General features: G+C 46.8%; 2 protein-coding genes across 17 annotated transcripts in view; one reads left to right on the top strand and one right to left on the bottom strand.

The window, feature by feature from the left end:
- RALGAPA1 (Ral GTPase activating protein catalytic alpha subunit 1) overlaps window positions 1–14,318 on the top strand; it is a 142,909-nt gene extending 128,591 nt beyond the window's left edge. For 5 of the 16 annotated variants that reach the window (XM_017829411.1, XM_017829409.1, XM_017829406.1 and 2 more), the window contains 2 exons: window positions 11,314–11,428; window positions 12,942–14,318. In XM_017829411.1, the coding sequence (XP_017684900.1) occupies window positions 11,314–11,428; window positions 12,942–13,038 (212 nt within the window). In that variant the 3' untranslated portion in view covers window positions 13,039–14,318. The other 11 variants (XM_017829410.1, XM_017829407.1, XM_017829398.1 and 8 more) reach the window with 8 other exon arrangements.
- A 2,167-nt stretch (window positions 14,319–16,485) lies between these two features.
- On the bottom strand, window positions 16,486–17,895 carry INSM2 (INSM transcriptional repressor 2). The gene is made up of 2 exons (XM_017829357.1): window positions 17,767–17,895; window positions 16,486–17,706 (listed from the first exon to the last, which is right to left on the bottom strand). The coding sequence occupies exons 1-2, from the start codon at window positions 17,893–17,895 to the stop codon at window positions 16,486–16,488; spliced, it is 1,350 nt and encodes a 449-aa protein (XP_017684846.1).
- Between the last annotated feature and the right edge of the window lie 1,177 nt (window positions 17,896–19,072).

The following is a 19,072-nucleotide window of genomic DNA, read 5'->3' as shown; positions in this document are numbered from 1 at the left end:
AAAAACAATTCACACTGATTGAGAAATGACCACTACATCTTCTAAAAGTTTTAGTCTTTTACTAACCTCAGGTCTGCATGAAGCACTAACACTGGTTCTGGGATTAAGGTAACTAATGATAGAGACAGTTGTTGAATGAGTAACACTTTATTGTGTTGACCTTTGTTTCTTAGCATGCACAAGTAGTACTGGATGGCAGTGGTGTGTTTTGTACCCTGTACTGTCTTTCATTGATGTTGTAAGACATTCTCCAGTGATAACCTAGGAGAGAAGGAGAAGAAGAATGTGTAACACTTGAAATTCTGGCTCAGAAAAACCTTATTTAATGATAATCAAAATGCTTCCATGAAAAAGCTGTAAATCTAAATGAAATAAATTTTATAACAATAATTTGGCAAGTTGCTACCTGAAAATTTGTTTCTCAATCACAAAAATATATGCAGAAATTAATTCTAAATTATATAAGAATTGTGATAGGACTACAGAAAGAATGACTGAGATATTAAAATGTTGACACTCTTTTACTTGAAAATATAAACAATAACTAGAAATGAGGTGCAGTTTCGAAGTATAATAAGTGGTATAGTTATGGTAGTGGAAATAGTTGAGACCAAAAAGAAACAAAATTAAAAGTAATATAAAACTAATTAAACCAGTATAAAAAAGAATAACAATTTAATGTATGAAAACATTTGAATGGGAAAAATCTGTAACCAGAAACATTAAAACAATAACCAGGGATACCAATCCTTGCCACATTTCTTGCCTGATGGACCTAGTAAGTATTCAACACCAGACACTTTTGTATGGCTAGTCTATATTCCCTATTCTAGCGCACTTACAGCAGTTCTGCCTATTTATTTTCAGAAACCTCATTCCAGGCCTCCAGTCCTTCCACCCTCTTCCTCTAGTTCTTTCTTTCAGGGTGCAGCAAACCTGCTTTTCTGTGCTAGTTTGGTGCATCAGAGTACTCTGCTCTACAGTGGCAATTCCTATATTCTTTTAAAAATTGTCCTAGTCATACTTTCTATTCTCTAACATGATCTGAAGTGAGGTTATGATTTTTTAGAAACTTGATTTTTAACTTAACCTTTCTATCAAACTTAATAATTTTCTGTAGGAATCTCATTAATAGGAGCTTGTGATATATTTCACATCTGCATGTGTGTGTGTGTGTCTACATACCGCAAAACACGATGTCCTGTCCTGAGGGCCACATTCTTCTGAACCTTGCATTGTGCAGTGCAAATGACCAAGACATCGGCGTCAGGGGCAGCCAGCAGCTTCCTAGAATGGACTTGCAGCACAGTGTGACTCAGAGTCAAAGAACATGTTCCCAGATCTGCCTGACTCTGAGCTTTTGTTTCAGCCCAGGGAAACTGGGGATGCTCTGGCAGTCCTGCTTGCAGCCTGATCCTTGTTCCATCTGAGGATCCTGGAATTCTTATGCTCAGCTCTAGGACAGAGTGCCTGGCGTAGCACCAAACCATCTACCTCCAAGCCAACTCTGGAGGGCACAAATTGTAAAGCCTGAGTCTGGTATAAAATGACACTGCAGTTACCTGCCAAAAAGGTTACCCCAGGGTTTGGGGTTAGCCTAGAAGTCACTGGTTTCCAGTTCTAGTGAAGGCAGACCTGTGACCAAGGCTGCTACAGATGACCCAAATCTCTGATGGACTTTAGTCCCACAAGTCCACTGGGTATGCTATTAAGAAAATAGATATCCCCAAGTTTTCAGGGCCCCTGCAACAGGTGGATTTCTTGAAAGATGTACAGAGCACTGAACTATGCCAGGATTGAACATAGGAGTGGTGCTGGAGTCCTGCCTAGGAATCCTCATGCATTCGTCACCCCCAGGATGACTCAGACAAAACCTTGCAGGCTGTCTGCCCAACATGGCTGTCTGTCCATGTCATCTCAAAATTTCTGACCAGATTCTAAAAATACATCACGTTTTTAAATACAAAATATTTCATTTATGTCTGAGAGTTCTTTTAATGAAAGTAATTGAACAGAAGAGGCCAGAAAAAGATCCACATTTTAGATATTATAGACTTGATTCTTTAATTGTATCATGATCTCCAAGTTTACAGCTGCTGAATATGTTTAATTTTATAAAATATTCTATACATTTTTGTTATCTAAGAAAGATCTGTAGAAACTATGAGGCTTCTACAGCCCATCACCAGGTATCGTCATTTTGTTGTTGTTGTTGTGATACCATTGACCAGTTACAGCATGCCATTTTTTTTCATTTGAACTATGATAATCGGAGCAAATAGAGAAAATGCCATTCAGTAACAAGCTGTATTTCCTCAACATATTTTATCAAAGGCTCAGCCCTTCACAAAAGCTGTTTTCTTTTTTACCGTGGGTGCTCTTCAATACAATGTGATTGTGGCAGCTGCTGTTTTATCTAGAAGCTTAGTTTGCCCTGTCAAAATATCTGACAAGTCCACCTTCCCATGTTTAGGAACCTGACTAGTGTAGTGGATGTGTACATTTTCAAAAAATTGAGTTTTACCTGTACTTAAGCACAGAATGTAATTCAGTTGCCTCTGTGTTTTTTACGTTATGCTGTCTCTGTTAAATAGTGTAATTGCAAATACTCTGCTAAATAGAGTGACTCGTCCTATGCAGCTATTGAGTGAACCAGATCTCTGTGACACCAGAATAGGTTGAGGGAACTGTCGATGGTAAGCTCAATTATATTGAAGGACACATTGACCTCATGATGCTAAGATTCTGAGCTTTAAAATGTACTCACATCTTGAGTTTGTTTTTTCTCTATCTTCTTTTGTTCCCTTTCTTCCTACTTAAACTAGTACCTCATTACAGTAAACTTTATAGAGAAGGAGCCTCTCTACATTAGTCATAGAATTTTCCTTGTGACAAAAGCACCAGACTTTTTGGTCCCAACAATCACTCCTGTATTCTCAAGCCTGCATTCAGAACAATTCTGCTGCCCCACTCCCAAACTAAGTGGGGATGCCATCATACAGGCAGGGAAGCAGTGGAATGTAGAGGTAATGATGCTTCAGCCTTGCACAAGAAAAAATCAAATTTAACAGCTCACATCTAAATTTCTTTTGCTTCTTGCTTGTTGTGAAACTTGGAACTAGTGCCCTTTTTGGCCCTGTACTGCCCCATCATAGATGAGAATGATGGTGTTTGTGTGATTGGAAGTAAAGCTGAAATACAGAAATGAGGACTCTGTGTCTGGAAGGACTGGAAGAAATTCTCATTATCCCTTCTCTAGTCCAAACTCAGGAAGACTTTTTTTCATTCCAAATCAGAGCAAAACCTCAAAACTTACTGACATTTTCCAAATGGAATGTCATATTGGAACAGCTGAAGCTGAAACGTTATGTATTTCTGAACTCTTGTCCTTAAATCAACCACTTGAGTGAAGGTACATTGAGGTACTGCACTTTGAGGCAGTAAATTCAGTGTGGACTGCTAGAAACCCAAACAGATCAACTTTCTACATTTAATGAAATGGGTCCACTGAAAAAAAGAGTATGGTTGTCCAATTAAAAAACATCGTACAAGGGGATGCTAATTTTTGAGGTTTTGACTTTATTTTCTTGTGATATTTGCTTCTGTAATTCCTTCAATTTTTGTTTTAAAGCCTAGGGCAAAATAGAAATCCTGTAACACTGATTAACAACCACATGATACATAAGCAAAATCACAACCTCTAGAGCCACCACCACCTCCTGCAGACTGAGATAGGACAATAATAGGTAGTAATGGTGAGCTCTGCCTGAATCTTCACTAGTGGAAAGACTGGGAATTTTGCCAGTGGGTTTCACAGATGTTAGTTGACAGAGAGGAATAGGCTTACCTAACATGCATGGTTCCAGCCAGGTTCTAAAGAGCATTCTTCACCAGACATGGATTTGGCTGCTGTTTTGCCACAAATTTAATCTTTTTTTGCTGTGTTCTTTCTCATGTCTGCCTCTTAGTTCTTTCTCTTCTACCAGTTCTGGTCTCCCAGGTCTTTAGACCATCTTTTCCTCATCTCTTTGCCTTTCTGTGCAGCTGCTTTTGCAGTTTTTCTCTCTACATCTGCTTCTCACTTCCTTTCCTCATTTCACAAAATTTGTGAGAGGCTTAATTAATTTGACACTATCAAGGCTCTGCTGAGCATGACAGACAACTTGGCCAAATTTGTAGTGGAATTTGTAAGAGTGGCACAGGGCACAAGCTGTACAAAAATGATTGCCCCCTTCCCTGAAGGTCAGGTGGGATATGCTGAAGTATCTTAAAAGACATCAGAATCTACCAACATGTAAAAATTATATTTTCCTCTGCGGTCATTCTGAGACAGCACTCAAGACAGGGTTGATCCAGACAATGAGGTGTGATAAAGCCGGAAGCACTGAGAGTAGTCTTACCCTGTCTTAACATTAGTCAGAACTGATGAGCAAGATGAGTTATGGCAATGCGTATGTTATGATACCTCCAGGTTCCCCCAGCTCACCTTACTTCTCAGTCTGTGTGGAGCTAATATTCCATTTTAGATTTAAATAGTTAATTTCTGAGCAAAAAAACCCAATGTACTATTATTAGAAGATCCTAAAATTTTTCAAATGCAGTGTGAAAATGTCGCATTTCAACTTTGTTGACGACCTCCTTGTTCAGAAGCAATTAAAGCAGCTTTACATTATGGCCCCAAAATATCATAGCACATCAGGCTATGGTATTTGTCACTTGTCAAGCCTAAGAGGAGAAAAATATGGATCACTTCCTGACATTTTTCAACCTCTTAAAAATCCAAACACATCTATTTTGTTTATTTTATAGAACTTTCTGGATTCACATCAATTGCCAATAAAGCCTTCATATTTAACCCTGGTTTTATATTTTGGATAATTAAATATTTCATTGTTGTTGTGGTTTAGGAATGGTATTCTCCAATTTAGTGTTCCCACTGAAACCATTCCAAATCACATGCTGCACCATCACTCCTCCTCCCTCTTCCCCTCCCCTGTGGTGGGCTGGAGAGGAGAATTGGAGGCATAAAAGGTAAAGATCACAGGCTGAGATAAGAACAATTTACTGGAAACAGCAATGAGATAAGAAAACAAACAGTAATAGCAACAATATTAGTGATGGAGGTACAAGAAAGATACAAACAATTCACATGGAAACCCCCCGACAATACCTGACCGCTCCCTCCGCCACATTATGCTGACCCAGAAGCAGCCCTTCCCCCATCCCCAGAAAATGCCATGAAGTGGTATCAAATAACCTCTGGGTCCTAACCATGCCCCATTTTTCTGCAAAAATTAACCCTGTTGTGGCCAGAATCAGGACATTATCCACCCCTTATTCTATAGCATCTGTTTCATGCCCAAATCCTACACCTTCCAAATGTATACATATATATATAGATGCATGAGTATCTGTACACAAGCATGAGTATCATTTCCATAGTCAATGGCCATCCCTCCAAGATGTCTCTTGAGTTCACTTAGTCCATGACTGTGGGTTCTATCTGTCCTAGAGGTCTTCCAGGGCAGAGGAGCTGGTGTACTGTTGGCTGGTTGCAAGCTGCATCAGGAGCTCATGACTGGTGTATCTGGAGCAGTCCATGCTCATTTTCCATGGTAGTTATGACATACAGTGGCAGTGTCATTCAGCAACCAATGTTATACAATTCAACATTACAGACTGTTCTCACCCAAAAATCAAATCCCCCTGCAACATGACTTGATCCAGCTTGTCCCTCAATAGCATCTGCTGCTCGCCACATAGGGCTCCATACGGCAGCTTTCCATTTTCCATGTATTCCTACAATACAGCAGGAACCATCAGTAAAGAGACCACATTGCTTTTCATTTTCTGGTAGCTGATTATATTGTGGGGCTTCCTCAGCATGTGTCACCTTCTCCTTCTCTGATGATGATGATGATAGTCGGGCCAGTTCACGATGACTTCCAAGATCCCTAGGAGACCAGGGTTTCCTATTCGAGCTCACTGTGTGATCAGTGCGATCCACTTACTCCACATAGCATCAGTGGCATGATGTGTGGAAGGGACTTTCCCACTGAACATCCAGCCCAGCACTGGCAGTCAGGGTGCCAGGAGGAGCTGTGCTTCACTGCCAATCCCTTCTGAAGCATCTTGAACCCCTTCATAAGCTGCCAGTATCTCTTTTTCAGTTGGAGTGTAACAGGCCTCGGATCCTTTGTATCCCCAACTCCAGAACCCCAGAGTTCATCCTCGAGTCTCCCTGGGTACTTTTTGCCAGAGACTCCAGGAAGGACCATTCTCCCTGGCTTGCGATGTAGAGAACATTCTTCACATTTCACATTCCTGTCCTGACTGGCCCAAGGGCTACTGCATGAACAAGCTTCTTTTTAATGTTCAAAAGCCTGTTGTTTTTCAGGACCCCACTTAAAATTGTTCTTCCTCCATGTCCTAAGATAAAGAAGGCTTACAACCTGACTGTAATCTGGAATATGCATCCTCCAAAAACTCACAGCACCTAGAAAAGCCTGTTTCCTTCTTCCTGGTTGGTGGGGACATAGCTGCTATTTTGTTGACTACATCCATTGGAATCTGATGACTATCTTGTCATTTTACTCCTAAAAACTGAATTTCCTGGGCAAGTCCCTCGACTTTGCTTTATGGCAAAACCAGCCTTCAGGAGGATATGGATTATCTTCTCCCCTGTCTCAAAAACTTCCTCTGCTGTGTTGCCCCACACAATGATGTCATCAGTGTACTGTAAGTGTTCTGGAGCCTCACCCTTTTCCAGTGCAGTCTGGATCAGTCCATGGTAAATAGTGGGGCTGTGTTTACACCCGTGGGGCAGTCGGTTCCAGGTGTGCTGGATGCCCCTCCAGGTGAAAGCAAACTGGCCTGCCCTCTGCTGCTAAAGGAGTGGAGAAGAATGCATTAGCAATGTCAATGGTGGCACCACTTTGCTGCCTTGGACTCCAGTTCCTACTGAAGTTCCAGCGTGTCCAGCACAGCATCACTCAGTTGAGGTGTGATGTTGTTCAGGCCACAATAATCTACGCTCAGTCTCCATTGGACTGATGCACTGGCCAAGTAGGACTACGAAAGGGTGAGTGAGTTTTGCTGAGCATTCTCTGGCTCTCCAGTTCACGAATCATCTCATGGATGGGGGTCACGGAGTCCTGGTTGGTGTGGAGGTGTTGACAATGCGCTGTCGGGGTAGCAATTGGTGCCTGTTGTTCTTCAACCCTCAGCAGTCCCAAGGCAGAGGGTCCTCTGAGAGACCAGGCAAGGTATTCAGCTGTCTAATTGCCTCTTCTCCACAGCAGCTGTCCCAAAAGCCCAGTGATGCCCTTTTGGGTCCTTGAAATACCCCCTCCTGAGGTAATTTATGCCAAGGATGCACAGGGCCTCTGGGCCAGTCACAATGGGGTGTGTTTGCCATTTGTTCCTGGTCAGGCTCATTTCAGCTTCTAGTACAGTCAGGTGTTGGGATCCCCTATCACTCCAAAAAAACAGATGGATTCTGCCCCACATATCTTGATGGCATCAGAGTTCATTGGGCACCTGTGTCAACTGAAGCCTTATACTCTTTTGGGTCTGATGTGCCAGGCAGTCAGATCCACCCACTCCAGCAGGTCTGATGGTCCCTTTCCTCCACCTGTCTGGAGACAGGGCCCCTTTAGTCCTGGTCATAGTACTCACTGCTCATTTGTAAGTGTGACCTGGCGGTCCCTTCAAGAGGATCAGAAGTAACATCAGCCCTACTCTGTTTGAGGACTTGCCCTCTGGAAACTGGAGCTGCATTTATCCTTGAAGAATTTCCTGTGGTGGTTGTTCTTCCTCTCAACTCTTGTACCTGTGCTGCTGGGGCAGAGGTGGGTTTTCCATCCTGCTTCCTCATGTCCTCTCCATGGTGCAGGTAAAACCACAGGTTAGCTCATGGTGTGTCCCCCCTCTCTCGAGCAGGGGGGTGCTTGCTCCCAATAGCAGAGACTCTGGTCTGTACTGGTGGGGCATGGGACCTTTCCTCTCTAACTTGCTTGAATCTTTTGGGCCTCTCTGCAGTCTTAGACAGTCTTTCCACAGCTGAGGCACAGGTCAGTAGGGAGGAAAAAAGATGATCTTCATATTGCCAGAGCTGGGTAGTCACCTGAAGCACTGTTTGTTCTCCTTCTTTCACTGACATCAATGCCAATGAGTTGGTGCATGGCGATGATGTTCTCCATACAAACTTCTGCCACGTGGATTGTGTACACTGGACCTCATCTGGATCTACAGGGGACTACACATTATTTGAATCCCTGTAGATTACCTCCAGCACAGCCAGTTCTCTCAGGTACTGGATACTTTTCTTCATGTCCTTCCACCTGTTTGGACACCCCATTAGATCATCCTTGAGAGAATACCTTTCCCTCCTGCTTGACAGGAGTCGCCTCCAGAGGCAGAGAGTTTCTGTCCTCTTCCCAATCACCTTGTCAATGCCCATGCCCTGGGACAGGGGTTGCAGTTGCTTAGCTTCACTACCATCTAGTTTCATATCATGGGCTGTGATATCCCAGCATCAGCCAGGTCACCAGGGGCTTTCCTGACTGGTGGCTGAAATCTTTTCACATATCTCACAGCTCACCCGGGGATGGGGATCAGGTGCTTATCTCTGGCCCTGCCTCTTGCTCCTGTTCTGAGGGCCCTGCTTCCTCTTCATCCCTCACTAAGTGAACTGATTTGGTCTTGGATTTCTTCTTCTGTATGGGAGTGACTACTACTGGCACAGGTTGTTCCCCTGGTTCAGCTGCAGTTTGAGTGGCCATGCTGCTTGTTGGTCTGGTTTCCTCCTCCTTCCCCTGAGCCAGCCAGGGCCCAACATACTGCAATAAGTTGCCCCTCTCTGGAGTTGTCACAGCATTCTCCTTGCAAATATTCTGTCACTTTAATAGGGTCCTGTAGTTGTTCAGAGGTGAACTTCCAAATCATTGGAGCTGATCATTTTCCCCAAAATTGGCCCATTTTCTCCCACCTTCCAACTCATAACTGTCCTAACACTAGACATGGTGTTGATTCAAGATATGGTGTAGATTTCATTGAGCAGACGTAGCAACATAGCATGCTTTCCTTAACATCCAAAGGGAATTCAAAATTCTCAAAAGCTGTTATAACAAGCCTAAAGGAGAAAAAGGGAGTGAAAAACTGAGGAAAATCATCCTTCCTTTGTCGTCCCACAGAATGGGAACAAGTATTAATAGAATCATAGAATCAGCCGAGTTGGAAGGGACCTCCAAGATCATCAAGTCCAACCCTTGGTCCACTATCGCCATGGTTACTAGGCCATGGCACTAAGTGCCACATCCAGTCTCATCTTAAAAACCTCCAGGGATGAAGAATCCACCACTTCCCTGGGCAGCCCATTCCAATGCCTGATTACCCTCTCTGTGAAGAATTTCTTCCTAATATCCAACCTAAACCTCCCCTGGCACAGCTTAAGACCGTGCTCTCTTGTCTTACTGATAACTGCCTGGGAGAAGAGACCAACCCCCACCTGGCTACAACCTCCTTTCAGGGAGTTGTAAAGAGTGATGAGATCTCCCCTCATAGACTCTCAGAGGTGCTGCCCAAGGTGGGGGTAAGAGAGCAACACTGAATACACATACCAAATGACCCTCATTGCCCTTGATATTCTGATACCATAAACTGAAAACACAGAGTGCATCCACATAACAATCCTGGTCTCTCTCCCTGCTCTGAAAAAAGAGCACTGTGATGGGCACATAGTGCATATGCAGAAACATATCCAAGGTTAGGTACCGCACCCACATGAACAGACCAAGCAACATTGTGACCAGTGGCTCTGGACCTAATACAACTAATGCTTAGATCAAGTTTTCTTCCCAACCTGCTCTGGTCAGATCTGACCCTTCATTAGGCACCAAATAAGGCTCTCATGGTTTAGGAATGGTATTCTCCAATTTAGTGTTCCCACTGAAACCATTCCAAACCATGCACTGCACCATCACTCCTCCTCCCTCTTCCCCTCCCCTGTGGTGGGCTGGAGAGGAGAATTGGAGGCATAAAAGGTAAAGATCATGGGCTGAGATAAGAACAATTTACTGGAAACAGCAATGAGATAAGAAAACAAACAGTAACAGCAACAATACTAATGACAGAGGGTATAAGAAAGAGGTGAACACGCTATGCTGACCTGGAAGCAGCCCTTCCCCCATCCCCAGAAAAATGACATGAGGTGGTATAGAATAACCTCTGGGTCCTAGCCATGCCCCATTTTTCTGCAAAAATTAACCCTGTCCTGACCAGAACCAGGACAATTGTGGACAGAGATACTAACATTTTATACTGAAAATTTTAAAACTATGAAGAGGAAGCAAAACCTGCAAAATTTTAATATACCACATTTAATATCCACATGTGTATGTGCGTATGTATGTATATATAGATATATGTGCTTATCTAAAATTCAGAGAAATTTAGTTACTAATTAGTCTGTTGATTATTGTTACTCTTCACTCTTCTGGTGTGGTATGTTCAGATGCGAAAATCACTTTACATGACTTCTGTTCTTCAGTAGCTCTTAAGTTTCTTAAAAAAATGTGATTGCATGTGAATTTGTGCTTCTGTCTGCAGGAATTAAAACCAAAATTTTAAGCTATGACCGGAATAATACCTTAATTGAAATAATGGGGCAAGTTAAGGTTTTCTTTATCCACCCTGTGATAAAATTCCACACTAGGATTTAACCCTTTGATGCAGACTAACTAGCTTGAAACTAGCTGTTTTTTCTTCTTTACATGATTTCAGGAGTCTCATGTTGAGACTGGCTATAATTTTAATATATTCAATACTGTGAAACAGCTGGGGAGCAGAAGCCATATATCGAGTTGTCATTTGTTTTTTCTTCTCGATTGTGTGTATGTGTGTGAGTATTTAACTGTTTTCACAGATGTTAAGCAAGCATTTCAAACAGTGTTTAGGATGTATCTCAGTTGCTGTTAATAAGGTTGCTGGATCTGGATAATGTTATAGAATTCTTTTCTTTCTCTCTCCCTTCCTTTTTTTTCTTGTAATGCTTAGTTGGTAAGTATGATGCTGGATTTCAGAGCTGTTGCTTCATTGCACATAACTAACTCATCACTCTCTTTAACCTGTAGCATGAGCAGCAATTACATAATGAAATTCGAAATTCCGTTTTCTGTGCTCATCTGTTAATACCCTTCAATCTCTGCGGTTCGTGTCTCATGTCTCACACCTGTTATCTTTTATCTTTTCTCCTCCCCCTTCCTCACTTCTTTCCACTCCTCCTTCCTCATCACTTCTTCATTCTCAACAAAGAAAGAAATGCTGTGATATTTCTTCTCCTTCCAAAACCTCCACTAGAAAGCATTGGCCACATCAAGGTAAAGGGCAAAGGCTTGAAACGGAAGGTCTTTCACGCTAGCTGTGAATGGTATGCTGTGCAAAACAACAACGGTTATTTTCTATTCTCTAATTTCCACCATTTGAAATGCTTTAATTCCTTGTAAAATCAGAACAAGATAGAATTTCAGAAAATGCGAATGCATGTTTCCCTGCCTGCCTTTTTCTGTAAGGCACAGTGAGTCAGACATTATCATGCTTTTCCAGATTGTTTGGCAATGAAGTACCTAGTTCATGAACAGAATTACTGTCACCAGCTGGGGAACAAATAACAGCCCTTGCTTTCCCCTGTCACTCTGATGGTTTGTGTCAGTCTGAAGATAGAAAGTACCATGATGTCCCTCTGGAGCAGGCGGGTGAGGGACCAGGCAAGGACAGCCAGGTCACTAAATACCAGAGGTTTATGACAATGTTTTAAATGTACTCCTTGACTTCTTACCTGATGACCTCACTTGATTTTAGAGGAATCTTTCAAAATAAATCATGACCAGTTTTGAATTATTTTTGCACTCCTTTTAAAGAATTAGCAATAATAGCATGATGTGGAAGAAATAGCAGGTGATTTTGGGCTTACTGAAGTCAGCAGGGGTTTCCCCATCAACACCTGCAGGACTTTCTGTCTGTAATTTACACAGGTCAGAAGCCTTCAGTGGCAACTGACGTAGTTGAGTTCAATCACACTGTCAGTCTCTCTGAATGGCTAATTAAAATGCAGTTTGATTTTATGGATGGGAGTTCATAGTATTAATTTTCTATAACATGGAAAGGAGAATGTAATTTTGATTTCACGTTTTCTCCTTTTCCTTTTGTATCTTTATGGAAGATTTGGCGACAGGCTGTTTATAAGGAAAAGCTTTGTCCCCTTGCAGTGAGGACTCAGGGCCCACTGGAGCATAGCTCTGGGCACTGGGCTAATGAATTACATACTGTTGTCTCAAATTCATCTTGTTCCTTTTACAAAGAAACATTAACGTATAGTGCCTCCAGTTAGTACGATCTGTTCAAGCTTCTGCCTTGTGGGCCCTGTAGGAATTTGCCTTTTGAAACACCAGCTAAAGTTGGGATGGGAGAAGTTGTTTTGCTCTCCCAGTTGGCCCCAAATTCACTCCACCTTTTCAGCTGCATTCCTAGAGCTCCCTTCATGCACAATGAGCTGTTAACCTTCATGTTCTCATTAAAGACTGGATTCTTCTGGGTTGTGGTTTGAATAATGACTCCCCATCCCTGTGAGGGAACTGGAGGTGTTTGTTCTCCTGGTTAGTGGGAGAACATCTCCCACTTCAGTGCTGCCTCAATTGCTGAGAGCGAGGGGGTTCTGCAGTCCCATAGCTCAGAGGTTTCTGGCATCATCTTTTCTCTAGGGGTGGATTTGTGGCAGTTGCTAACTCCATGAGCAGTACCATCACCCACAGCTGGTAAAGGGCTAGGAGATGCTGTGGCAGTGACAGCAGCACTGAAATTCCTCCCTGCCCCTTGCTAAGAGATCCCACGCTGCAAGTGCGGAAGGCGGCACTGACCCATCTGGTTCTTGCTGTCCTCTTCAGGCTTCTGCCCAGAGACTCAGCTGGGAGAAACTCCAGCAGCAGCAACAGCACAGGTGGATGGAACAGACTTAGCCTCTCCAATGTCTCCTCGGACTAGCAAGAGCCGCATGTCCATGAAATTGCGCCGCTCCTCTGGCTCAGCCAACAAATCCTAAGTGGCAAGATGCCTGAAGCTTTCTAGTGAACAGCAATTGGCCACCCTTCCCGCAGCAACTCAGCGCCGGGGTTTTTTTCACTGCTCATACCTTTCACTCAAGAGTAATGTCTCTCATGTGTGTGCGCCTGTGCCCTGCATACTCCTTTTCTGTATGTTTATTTTAAACAGTGACACTGGAATTTTACTTTGATATTTTAGCATTGGTTTTTTATCAAACTTCAGTCTGCCTGCCTTTTTTTTTTTTCTTTTTTTAATTGCAGTGCAGTTTGTCTTCTGCACCTTTTACCTTCGTGGATGATATGGTATCTTAACAGTAGTCATTTTTAACTCTGGTTGATCTTGAGTTACATACGGAATTGGAGACTGCAGCTGGATTAACTGTATTTATTTTGCCCCATTGCAATTGTCTCTGTAACAAAGAAAGAAATATGTACAATTTGAAAATGAATGTACAATTTTAAATTGACGTTGCATATGTGAAGTCTTTGTCAGATGTCACAATGTTAATGCACAGGATGTGTACAGATTATTTATGTTCAGAATAAAATAGTTCAATGGCCTTTCAAGCATTACAGAGTCCAAATGAAATAATTTGCTCATAGCACCAATTCTTTCTTCACAAAGCAATGTATCATTTCATAACTCTGCAGATAATCTATGCCAGAAAAAAAATCACTGTGCTGAAATTCTATTTATGCTTGGCTTCCAAATATTTTTATAATGTTTGCTTTTCCAAGTGGTATCAATAGTAAATGCTATCAAGTTTCATGGGTTTTAGCCTTTGTCATTGGGATGCTCCATCTAGATGTATATTCTTTTTTCTTACATTAAAAAAAATTTAAAAGCAAACACTTTCCTAATAGAAATTCATTGCTGCGATGATGGGTACTAGGGAAGAAAAGGGAACATGCTCCGGGAGCCTGGCCTGAAATGCTGTTGATTTCAACCCTGTGAGCGCAGGTTAGTGCACGAGTTCCACCCACCCAGAGGTATTTTCCTACGAAAGGTGAAATGCTCACATTTTGAGTCTAGTAAACAACAAAATGCTGTTAACAAAATGTAGCATGGCATCGGTACTAACTGCATGTGTAAATATATCATATGGGCAACAATAAAAAGAGAAATTATGTATTGTCATTCATGTAGTATCAACAAATTTGTAATGGTTGAAAAGAAGACATGCTATTTAATAATACAATAAAATTATTCTTACCACCTTTTGCATATTAGTCATTCACCTCACTGACTAGATTCTTACTCCAGTTTATGGAAGAATTGTGTACTACGTACACATGGAGCAATTAAGTGCAATACACTGCTTAGTTTTCATCTGTATTAAGAAGTATATGAGTTCTTAGGAGCTCTTTCCCAATGCATCAAAAGAATGCCAGACTGAAAACTTTTCCCCAGATCTAGTAAATACATTGCATGTAATATAAAGCACAGAACATTCTCTCCTGCAGGCTGGTTGTTCAAGTGCTGATTTTAGGAGCAGTTAATAATCATCACATTTGTGTGGTCTAGCGCCCTTCATCTTTGACTGCACAAGTGGAGAACGGACAACGATGATTTTAAAAAAACACAGTGACCTTCTCCAGGAGCGAACCCATTAAATGCATAAATGGGCATTTTTGCCATTGTTACCAACAAATGACAGAAAAATGCACAACTTAACACATGTTTTATTTTTGTCAGAAGAGTGAGATGTGAGTTTAGCCTCCTCTGTCAGAGAGCAAATCTTGGCTATATCAGGTTATATGGTTTTAATTCATTTGTCCAGGTCCTGGAACTAAAATGACAAAAGTCCGTGAAGCGCATTTAAAACAAAGCATTTATCACTTGCTTGCAGCCTTTGGGCATGATACATCTAAATCTTTTTTTGTGTGAAGCAAAATGTAAAATGACAGAAATAATGGCTTTAGAGGATGCTAATCAAGAGATTGAAATATTTTACATGCTTTATTTCAGAGAGAGTGTTAGAACAAAGATTACAACTGGGATCAGTTTGGTTCTTCAGAAATCACCAGCTGACCCACTTTGCCCTGCTGAATTGAAAAAAGGTGTGAGCTACGTTTAAAATCTTTTCTTGAATTGTTTTGCCCTTGTTTTTAGCCTCATCTGCTATAACATTTAGAAACAAGCACTCAAATTGAAAAATAAAATAAGTAAGTAAATAAATAAATAAATAAATAAATAAATAAATATGGCTAAAATGTCAGTAGCTGGTAAATTCAACAGCATTTCAAAGCATTTGGCCAGAGCACTGTCAAAGCCAGGGAACACACCACGGGATGCTTTGCTAAAAGTAGATGTTGTTAGGGAGAAGGAAGGTAGCCTGTCATCTGCACTTTAGCAAAACGTCTAAAGACTGTTTCATGTCCTAATTTCAGCTGTTCACAAGACTTGGAGGAAGTCATATCAAAAGCGCAGCTCACAGTGGAGAGGGGTCGGAGGCCTCCTGAAAAGGCCAGCTGCAGAGAGGGTCCTTTCTGCCTGCCTACGATGCAGGGCCTGGCAGGGCCACACACTGCCCAGCCAGGTGACACTGAACTGCGCTCCTGGCTACTGTCTATGCTGCACTAACAAACCACTAACAGAGCAGGTTTTGGAATGGGCAACTGCCAGAGACGTGTTTTGCCTACTACACAGTCGCTAGAGTACAGAGACACAGAGTAAGCAGGAGATGCATACATAGATCAACACCTTGTATTTCAATTAAGCAGACAGCACAATTAGTTTCCCATACTAGCTATTATATGACTTGACATTGACTTAATATGAACATTTACTTTCTCGGCTATCTTAGTACAGAGTACAGCAAACAAAACACCTCACCATAACTTAAGTGTTGAAGCTCAGGGGCTAAGGCTATTAAAACAAGGTCACTAGATCAGGCTCCTTTTCTCACGAAAAATAATTCCTCTCTTTAAATACCGTATATACAGCTGTACTTCTATCCGAGAGTCGCTACGGAAGATATACCAGCGGTGGGCCCGTACCCGGCGCCCGGGCATTGCCCGCCTCCCGGCAGATGCTGGCAGGACTCCTCACCCGGGACCGTGCCCACAGCCGCCCCGAGTCCTTCAGCCGCCCCGGCAGCTGGGGGTCTGCGCGGCCTTCCCTCCCGTGCGGGGCTCGGTGTGAGTGCTGCTGGCCGGCCCCGTGGAGCGGCGGCGGTGCCGCCCGTAGGCTGAGCCCGCTGCCGTGCCCGTGCGGGGCGCGCATCGCTACCCACCGGCCGGAGAGGCGGCGGGCGAGAGTCCGCGGGCGGCTTTCTCCGCCGTCATAACCGTGAGAGCCGCGACTTTCCATAGGAATTACAGCGTGGCCAGGACCCGCTCGGCTAGCCTGGGCTCTCGGAGCAGTCCCACCGAGGCGGCCGCGGGCCTAGCAGCCCGGCCGGACGGGCACCTGGAGCAGCAGGACCTGCCTGCTCTCCGGCGGGTGGCACTTGCTGGCGTGCCGCGCCAGCCCGGGTGCGCTGAAGAAGGTGGCGGGGCAGTGCTTGCAGGGGAAGCCTTGCCGCTCGCCGCCCGCCGCGCCGCCCTCGGGAACGCCGGCGGGCGGCGGCGGCGGCAGCAGCAGCTCCTCCCGCACGGCGTGCCACAGCCGATGCTTGTCCCTGATATCCGCCGAGGGGAACCGGGCGCCGCAGAGGTGGCAGGCGAAGGCGAGGGGCCCGCGCTCCGGCGGGCCGAAGGCGGCCGGCCGCGCTGCCCCGTGGGTGCCCAGGTGCTTGCGGAGGTAAGCCTGCCGCCGGAAGCGCTTCTGGCAGCAGGGACAAGCGAACGCCTCCCCGCCGGGGCCGGGAGCGCCGCCGTGAGCGGGGCCGAGGCCGGGGCCGGGGGCGGCCGGGGCGCCACCGGCGCTGTCCGCGCCGCCGCGGTGCTGACGGGTCGGCGGCGGGGGCTGTGGAGGGGGCGCGGCGGGGCCGCGGAGTCGCCGCTCAGGGCTGTTCTCCTTGCCCGGCGGGGCGGCGGCGGCGCCGTCGGCGCTGGGGCCGGGACGCGGCTTGTGCCAGCGGCGGTGAGATGCCAGGTTGGCGGGGCAACTGAAGATCTTGTGGCACTCGGGGCAGCGGTACTCGACTCGCACGATGCGGGAGCAGCGGTGCTGGGCCAGCGCCAGCGGGTCCGCGTACTGCTCCTTGCACAGCTGGCAGATGAACTCGCCCAGCGGCGTGCGCCCCGCCGGCGGTCCCGGCCGGCCCTCGGGCCCCTCCTCCTTGATGCGCAGCCCCAGCACGGGCGAGGTGGTCACCTCGTCGGCGAAGCTCAGCTTCCGCGTGGCCTTGCCCTTCTTGGCAGGCGTCTTGGCCCGCGACGGCCGCTTCAGCGCGGGCACCGGCGGCGGCGGCGGGGCGGGCAGGGGTGTGCGCGGCTGCAGCAGCAGCTTCTCGGCGGGCGGAAAGGAGGCGGCCAGGGGGAAGGACTCGGCGGAGGCGGGGGAGCTGAGGCACCGCTCGAAAAGAGCCGCCCGCGGCCCCGCCACGCTGCACGGCCCCGTCGCCCCCCAAGCGGCCGGACCCTCCGGCGGGGTGACCCCGGGGCCGCTGCAGCCGCCGCCGGGGGGCCACGTCGCGGGGCAAGCGGCGGCGGCGCCCTCCTCCTCCTCGCCGTCCTCCTCCTCCTCCTCCGCCCCCTGTCTAGCGGTGGGGCTGTCCCCGGCGGAGGGCGGCGGGGGCGGCGGCGGCGGAGGGGCGGGCGGCGGGTCCCGGTCTGGGTCCTGCTCCCGCGGGCGAGCCCGGTAGGAGCCACCGGGGCGCCGGCTGCGCTTGACGAGGAAGCCGCGCGGCATCGCGGGGCGGTCCGGGGCGGCGGGAGCGCAGCGCCACCGGCCCGCCCGGGCTTTATACCCCCGGCGCCCGCTCCCGCCCGGGCGTCATCCGCCCTCCGGCGGCCGCGGCCAATGAGGAGTTGGGGCCGGCGCTGCCGGGGCGGGCGCGCTCGGGCTGCGGGGACGGGCGGGGTGTCCCGGGGAGGGCACCCCGCGGCGCCCTGCGCGACTGAGTGGGATGTGGGGCCGGGAACGGGTCAGAGACGGGAGAGACTCTGGGCTGGGTCACGGCAGCGGCCTCTCGCCCGAGCGGCCAGGCAGGGCTCAGCAGGAGAGCCTGTCGTGGGTGTTTGTGCCGGAGCCTTCATCCGCCGCCGGGGCCGCACTGACCGCCCCGCACGCCTTTCCGCTGACGGGAGCCAGAGCCGGGAACCGGCTCCGTCCGCCTGCACCGTCACATCGGGAGTTTTCCCTCAAGTAGCCAGAAAGCTCTGGTACTGCGGTGAGCTCCCAATGCAAGAGCAGGGCTGACACCTTCGCGTAAAATGCTAAATCACAGCTCTGCGTAGTGGCCGTGACTGTGGTCCCCTGGCAGCCTCACCCGCGGGCAGCCTCCCGAGCCCAGGGGAGGCAAGACTGAGGTGTGATGCAAAAGCTCCCGAACCTCCCCCACCACGCCGCCCCGATGCAACTCCCGGCCCGTTCGTGGGTGCTGAGAACCTGGTGGCAGCTGGTGTGCCCCTGGGGCGAGGCAGGAGTTGTGTTTGCTAAACCACTAATCGCCTTTTTAGCAACGCTTCTGTTCCACCGCGCAATGAAGCGTACTGGCAGCGGCCCCACCGCGCGGTACCAGCATCTCCTATTTGACCGCTCATGAACCCGAGCCCGGGTTTGGAGGCACGAGGGTGCTGTCCCGTCCGTAGACCTTCTGCCCGCAGTATACACGAGATGGCGTGCCATTGGAAATGAAAGCGCGAAAGCTCGCTCCATCCCTGCTCAGGGACAGACATCCCTTGCCAGGGTAGGACGGTCGGACTCACCGTGCTGGGAGCATCCCCTAGCCGGAAGAAATAAAGAGCACCAGGAGAAAGGGAGAAACAACACTTCTGAATACAGGGGCTTTCCAGAAGTGGCAAGGAAGATTTGAAGCCCTCATGCAAGACCAGAACTCACCCCACCTGCTCAAAACATTCATCCG

Source organism: Lepidothrix coronata, unplaced genomic scaffold (assembly GCF_001604755.1).
Source record: "Lepidothrix coronata isolate B3197 unplaced genomic scaffold, Lepidothrix_coronata-1.0 Scaffold164, whole genome shotgun sequence".
NCBI lineage: Eukaryota > Metazoa > Chordata > Aves > Passeriformes > Pipridae > Lepidothrix > Lepidothrix coronata.
This window is presented reverse-complemented; position numbering and strand designations above follow the sequence as displayed.